The sequence below is a fragment of the Berghia stephanieae genome, chromosome 12 (genome assembly GCF_034508935.2).
Source record: "Berghia stephanieae isolate SIO BIC M18660-M18661 chromosome 12, UCSD_Bste_1.3, whole genome shotgun sequence".
NCBI lineage: Eukaryota > Metazoa > Mollusca > Gastropoda > Nudibranchia > Aeolidiidae > Berghia > Berghia stephanieae.
The window spans coordinates 32,116,232-32,123,962 of NC_088371.1; the positions used below are offsets into that span (position 1 = coordinate 32,116,232).

Below are 7,731 nucleotides of genomic sequence, written 5' to 3' on the forward strand. Positions count from 1 at the left end.
ATTTACAAGTCTGAATAATAATATCAACAACAACAATAATATTAATAATACTAATGGCAATCTAGAACGTTTCTCCAGCCTTATGGATAGAATTCCAAAGAAATAGTGACATATTTAGAATGCTGTATAAAGAATTCTCCTGCCAGGTCATCCATCAAGGAAAATATTTCCTGAATTTCATGTCACCACTGAGTGAGACTGGACAATTGTCAACACTTCTATTTCTAATTCTGATGGATAGGACCACAGAAAGTCAGAAGTGACCAATTGTATTGACATTGCATTGGATGACTTTTCACTATCACCAAAATTGTACACAATACACTAATTATGGACAACTATGATATCACTTATTATGCTCTGATTGTCATTGGCTAGTTATAAATTGGAAGGTCTGGGAGAGGAAAAAAAACTGGAACTATAGATATAAAATATAACATGTACATTGCGCATTTTTTTCTCTAGGACTGCAGCACAGTTTCCTCGAACTCATTTAAATGTCTCATATGTTTCCCTTATTATTCTTTGTTATCATTCCATTCTTTCCTAGAACCAGGGATGTAAATGGCAAATGACAAAAAATTCTGAAACAACTCGCACACTGCCTTTTAACAAATTAATGGTTCAAATAAAAGGAAATAGTTGTGTATGTATTTCTCATAGTCTATTTATAACTACAAAGAGGAAGCGAAGAAAACTGATGAACACATAAATATAACAAAGGTTGATAAATCTCAGTTAAAAAATCACCTGATGTCCAATTGATTATATTGTAAGCTCAGTCTCCTAAGTCTAACTCTACTAATAACGTGATGGGAGGGCCAAAATCTATTCTAAGAATCAGAATCTCAAATCAATGATGCAATATAAAATTAAACAAACAAATGTAAAAGTAACAACAATGTAAAGAGGAATGGAGAAGGATGGATAGCCCAGCACTAATGAAGAAAGCTAAGGACAGATCTGATCTGGATGAAGGGTCATTACTACAGCAAAGTAATCTCATGACTTGTCTACCTCTACAACTACAACGACCACAGTTACTTATCTAACTTAGTTTAGTCAGGAATATGAGAATGAGAACTTGAGAGAACTTAGAATTCTAAGTCAAAACAGGAGAAATCAGTGCAACATCAAATAAAAACAAACATATGCAACAGTAAAAAAAACAACAATTTTCTAAAATTATCAACTTAGCTTCGGGTTTAAACCAAGAAGAAATTCACAAAGACCGCCACACTCCAATAAACACCTATAGATTGTTGTAATGACGTTTTTACACCGAGTTCGTTGTGTAGCCACGGTGGCTATTTACTGAACAAAATTTCAGAATTTTTTTTTTCTGTAGGACCTCTATAACTGCTATGTAGTTCAGAATCAGTTCAGAAATTTTCTGTCTGAATTCATGGCCTGTGAATAACGAAGACTCGCGCTTGTAGTTGAAATAACCACTTCCGTTCAAAACAGTTCGTGGAGTGTTTCTGTGTATACAGAAAGTGCTTGCCATGTCTGGGCCTATATGCACCATTCTATATTGTTGTAGTATTTATTTAATAAGAAGGTTTTTCAAAAATAAATTATTTTACTACTTTTATATATTTTATTCTGAACCCCCCCCCCCCCCCCCCTTCCCCTCCTCTAAATTGAAATGATCTGAATTCAGAAAAATTCTGAAAGATTTACATCCCTGTAAACCTAATTTTTGCCTTGAACATGGTTTCCTCAAATTAATTTCACACAGCCAATGTAAAAAAAAAAAAAAGATTAATTAATTTTCTTTTTAAATGTCACTGGTGATTTTCACGACTGGTGATTTATTGTGACATCAACAGTTACGTATGTGTGTATCTATCTATACTGCAGGTGTGTGAATACATTATGATACATATACAGACACACACACACACACACACATGCTCACACACTATATCATTGTTTCACATGACCAACCCCTCTCTGTTTATCCTTATCACTTCACCATTCATTCTAATTTCAATGCCATGATTTGCTAAAGGTTGGCTAGGAAGGTTAATAAATGTTATGATACAGCAGCCCCCCCCCCCCCCCACCCAACACACACACACATCAAGCCCTTGTAACATGTTGTGTATACTGTTAATCTCCCTCAACAAATCAATAAAGTAAATAAAGCTCTCTTTATTCGTCCTCAAGAGGAGATTTGTCATAGTGTCTATTCCAAGAGAAGACTGAAATAACCCAGGAGTTAGCTGCTACAGATCAGTGCCGAAAATTGAGCTCGGGAGAGGTGGCTTGCTCAGGGCCACATAAAACAGTGAATAATCGTACTAGCTATCTTTTGGGTACAAAGCAAAGATCATACCGCTGAGGCCCTCTGTTTTACAACACTGGTCTCCTTTGTTGGCATAACAGGGTTCCTGAAAAATGAAGAGAAAACAGAATAAAATTAAAAGATAGCACGAAACTACAGATTAGTTTGACCTTTTTCAGGTCAGCTACTTTTAGTGTCAACACATTGTGGCCACAGTGCACAACAAACTTTGTAAACAAAGAGGGACTGGCACCATACCTTGCCAGATATTTTGGAGTGTATTAGGTTTACCATATATGATTAGTCTTGATCCAACACAATGATTTACAATGGTCATAACACAGAAATATGATGGGTGAGGTAGAACATTATCGACAAAGAGTGTGCAGCTGTGAAGATTTAATACATAAGGAGACACGATGCGATGGCTGAGTGGTGTAAACTATCATGGACTACGACACCTTGCATGACCTGACGAATGATGAAGGTTAGCCGTGTGTAAACTCTTACTAATGATCTTAATATTATTATGACACCTCATGTGGTCTGGTGAATGACGGAGATTTACTATATATTAACACGTAATTAGCATTTGTAACAACCTTACGGCACTATCGCATGTCCCTGATAAATCATGATGTGTGAAAATGCGTTTCCATTGTCATTTATTTACACTGGTTGTAAAAATATCTGATGAGAAAAGTAGAAGATGCTCAAAGCAGAGCGAGCAGTTATCCAAACCTTGCACACAGTTATGGAGACATATTGTAAAGAAAAAATTACGTCACCCAGGAATAGTGTGCAGTAATGCGATGCGAGCAGAAATCTGGCATGCCGAAACCGCAGAACATCTAGTTGAATGGTGTGTTGTGACAAAACTTCCGGTGGGTTTGCAACGGTGCACGAATGCGGTGAAATATTTACTGATTGGGTCGATCGTCATAACATAATAGTGTGACCACCATTAGAAGCTGCTGACATGCAGAAGAGCATTGACTAATGGAATGAAAATGGTCACAGACTGACGAGTACAGAGAGAAATGACAAAGAGTTCAGTTTTTTAATAAAAATTGAATTGGTAGAATCCTGGGTTCAATCTGTTACTTTCTACTTTGCAATAATCACCCTCATCACCCTCATTGTCATTACCATCATCATCACCCTCATCATCATTTTAATCACCAGCATCATCATCATCATCATCACCCTCATCATCATCATCATCATCATCATCATCATCATCATTATCAGGGACCGCATGTAAACAAAAAGGATATTCTCTAACCTGACAGTGTATCCCCAGTGATGACGTCACAGAAGTAAGCTCTGGTGTTATTGTGTCTTCAAGTTTAATCTTATCACTGACATTAATGCTCTGTGACCCTTCATCTTCTAGTTTAACATGGACATCATTAAATTGTGAAAATGTATGGTAAGAGTTATCTGCCTTGATGTCATCTTGAGGTAGAACCTTTACACCAGAGAATTGTGAATAATTGTGGGAAGACTTTTCTACCTCAATGTCTACAGCTTCAAGTTTAATATTGACATCTCTGAATTGTGAATGAACGAGAGGAACTCTCTGCTTTGATGTCTTCATCTTCAAGTTTAACATTGACTTGTATGGTCTGTGAATGAGACTCTGGTATATTTTCATCTTCTCCCCGATTCAAGTTTAAAACCAACATCAGAAGACTGGCATAAGGTTTCTAGTGATCTTTTTGTCTCCATTAGATCTTCAAGGGCGTCAGTAAATGATGGAATGGAATCCTCTGTCGCTACATCTTCCAATCCAGCATTTGAATGTGAAGACTTGGAATGTGTGAAATCTTCATGTGAAAGCCACTCACGTTTGTCAGGTTCAATTTTATAAGGATGCAGGATGTAAGGAAAGACACTGGAGAGAGAAAAAACACACACAACAAGAAATGTATGAGAAAATGGAAAATATGTCAAAGAGTGCTTGTTTTGTTTTTATGCTAGTCTGATGGTGCTTTAGGTAATAATAGGTCATGTAAGCATCAAGTGTCTTTCATTGGTCTTTGTTCTTTTCGTCTTGAAAAGGCTAGCGGTGTCTAATCATCCATTACTATAGGCCATGTCTGGGATTAATCAAATCTCTCATTGAAATCTATGTCTAGCTATAACAAGAAGGCGGCCCAAATTTAAATTCCCCAGACCTTTTTTTCAGGCTTGCCAGATTAATTTCATAAAACATGCCAAACAGCTTATAATAACATACTAAGTTTTGCAAGTTTTGAAAGAACCTAAGTGATTGTTTTGTTTGTTTTTAAAGGCCTAATGGCATTTGCAACAGACTTGGGTCATTTAAATGCCAGGAAAAGTAATACGACAGGCTTAGACTTAGATAAAAGGGGGAACAGAGGTAGATGATAGAAGAAATGTACTTCTGTATCTAGTCTGAGATTTAAATCGTGGACTCACTTGGATCTTTGTTGAAAATGAACATTTGTACCTGTGTACTTTTACAAACAATATCTAATACATATATATAATACATGTTCATCTTCCACTTCTTTGTGGCCTCTTAAATAAAGAATTCAGACTACAGTTTACATTCATGAATATCACGTCAGTGATAAAAAGCCTGGTAATGACAGTAGTTTATAAAAATTTAATATGATTGTTTTGTTTGTTTTTAAGGGGTTTACAGCGCTTGCAACACATTTAGATCAAATCAGCGCCAGTAAAAAAAATTAAGTAGATTTATTACAAAAAAATTTTTGATAAAAAATTTTTTTTCTTTGCCCACTGAAAGAACATGGAGCTATGGGTATGGGAATTTAACTCACTAATACTAATTTGAATAGTTAGTGGATTTCATGACGATGTGCACTTATTTGCAGGTCTGGTACCCCGAATTGTTATAGGCCCATTGTTGTAATGGAAAAACACCTCAAATCAACGCAAAATATTATTGTCCATGACCTGCAAATATGTGCACACAGTGTACTTCCTGTTCACATATGTCAGGGGATACTCTATAGGTAGAACGAAATTGACGCCATTGACTTTCACCTATTGTTTTTCGCCAGCCGGTTTTATGAGTAGATCTCACTAAATCGTATTAATCAGGCTATAAACATTCAAGGTTACATATAGATGTATACGCTTGGCTAAGAAGTTCACAACATTGCCATCCATTATAGGCTGCCTCTATTCTCACCCCCGGGATGAGAATAGAGAAGCGATCGAGCTCTCACCCCCGGGATGAGAATAGGGGTAGTTGCCCCTTCTCGCTATCTCCACCCCTGTAACAAACAGGTAGGGAGGGTAGCCTAGCCTAGCCCCCGTCCCTTCTCGCTATTCTCATCCCTCTGTAGGGTCAGCTTAGCACCCCCCCCCCCCCCATCCTCTCGCTATTCTCATCCCTGTTAACCAACAGTAGGAGGGTAGCCTAGCCCCCGTCCCTTCTCGCTATTCTCATCCCTATTAACCAACAGGTAGGGAGGGTAGCCTAGCCCTCGTCCCTTCTCGCTATTCTCATCCCTATTAACCAACAGGTAGGGAGGATAGCCTCGCCTAGCCGCCATCCCTTCACGCTATTCTCATCCCTGTGTAGGGTCAGCTTAGCACCCCCCCCCCCCCCCCCCCCCCTTCCTCACTACTCTCATCTGATCATCATCATCTCTCTCGTTACTACTTTTAGTGGCACTGGACGTAAGGAGGGTGAACATGCAGCCCCACCCCTTCTCGCTATTCTCATCCCTGTTAACCAACAGGTAGGGAGGGTAGCCTAGCCCCCATCCCTTCTCGCTATTCTCATCCCTATGAACCAACAGGTAGGGAGGATAGCCTCGCCTAGCCGCCATCCCTTCTCGCTATTCTCATCCCTGTGTAGGGTCAGCTTAGCACCCCCTCCCCCCCCCCTCCCCTCCTCACTACTCTCACCTGATCATCAAATCTCTCCTGGTACTGGACGTAAGGAGGGTGAACATATATGTCGTGCATTTAAAATGTAGACTGGCTGGCTTGAGATATGGGAATCATTGTTGGAAATCTGTCTACGGGATCTCTCTCTCTCTCTCTCTCTCTCTCTCTCTCTCTCTCTCTCTCTCTCTCTCTCTCTCTCTCTCTCTCTCTCTCTCCTCTCTCTCTCTCTCTCTCAATAGAGTAATACGGGATGAGAATAGCGAGAAGGGGTGGCGGCTAGGCTAGGCTACCTACCCTCCCTACATGTTGGTTAACAGGGTGAGAATAGCGAGAAGTGGCGAGGACCTCTACTCTCATCCAGGGGGTGAGAGCTCGATCGATTTTTTATTCTCATCCCGGGGGTGAGAATAGTCAATCCGTCCATTATAAATGGCCAACACACAATGTGTAATCATGATCGTTTATAGTCTGGTTTAATACAGTTTAGTGAGAATTACTCATAAACGCGGATGGCAAAAATAAAAACAATAACTAAGACCTGAGTGACGTCAACGTCGAACTATCTATAGTTTTGTCTCTCGGTACGTTATCCGGCTGCCAATCATCGGCAATTGTGAGTGTGAGCTTTTAAAACTTTTTGGATAACTAAACATCGTAGGTAGTCTCACTAAATTTCCATCATTAAACGGAGCACTTGATGACAATTTTATTTTAAATTCTTTAATCGATACAACTTACCAATGAGTATAAAAAATAATATTGGCTAACTTATTAAGGAGACAATTTATTCTAAACGAAAACAATTTTTGGGGCCAACCTTTCGTTTACGACGAGACTGATTCTAAAACTTGAGATGCTTAACCAGGTAGTTTGAGCACTTTATTGTCCATTTTCTTTCTCTGTCACATTTCGCAATTTTCACCATCATGAAGTAATTCTGTTCCGGATTCAATAGTCTGATGTCACGTCGCCCAGCAACGGCGGCCATCGTGGTTCTAAACAAAGAAAATCGGTACTTTTTATTCTTCATGCTGGCTAGAACTTTTTATATGTCTTGTGATCAGAATGTGTAAAAGTCAAAACATGATCAGATTTATAATGGTTTTTTTTTTCCTATGGGTACGCTTTTATGCTTGTCGGAGAAATATTTCATAAGGGCGTCCGCCATTGTTCCGATAGTTTAGAGCCAGCTACTAGTATTTACTGACCACAAACCACTTGTTACACTTTTCGGCAACCCTAAAACAAAACTCCCAGCAAAAATTGAACGTTGAGTAATGCGTATGCAACCATACATTTTTTCCTTGTTTTTCCTTCAAAAACCCATTAGGCCTATATTGAAATAGAAAGCAATAATAATAATGCTCAAAATTGGATAGTAAGTAGAGCATACAAATTGAATGTGCCCCCATTGGAAAATGGATTTTGTTTCTCTTTCCTTGTGAATAGTTATTTTTTTTCCTCTCCTTAATTAGTTTTTCAAATTTTGAATTTTTTATGCGATTGTTCACTTTGATTTCCCAAATTATAAGAACCTAAATAGTTAA

The 7,731-nt window shown here is 38.5% G+C and overlaps 1 protein-coding gene across 2 annotated transcripts in view; it reads right to left on the minus strand.

Annotated features, from left to right (window-relative positions):
* The window catches only part of LOC144958177 (uncharacterized), a 28,254-nt gene extending 21,123 nt beyond the window's left edge, over window positions 1-7,131 (minus strand). Inside the window, exons 1-3 of one of the 2 annotated variants that reach the window (XM_078889958.1) lie at window positions 7,002-7,131; window positions 3,576-4,187; window positions 2,342-2,396 (exon numbers count right to left, since the gene is read on the minus strand). In XM_078889958.1, coding sequence (XP_078746084.1) covers window positions 2,342-2,396; window positions 3,576-3,947 — 427 coding nt within the window. In that variant the 5' untranslated portion in view covers window positions 3,948-4,187; window positions 7,002-7,131. Of the gene's footprint in view, window positions 1-2,341; window positions 2,397-3,575; window positions 4,188-6,922 lie in introns of both variants that reach the window. The other variant, XM_078889957.1, reaches the window with a different exon arrangement.
* Between the last annotated feature and the right edge of the window lie 600 nt (window positions 7,132-7,731).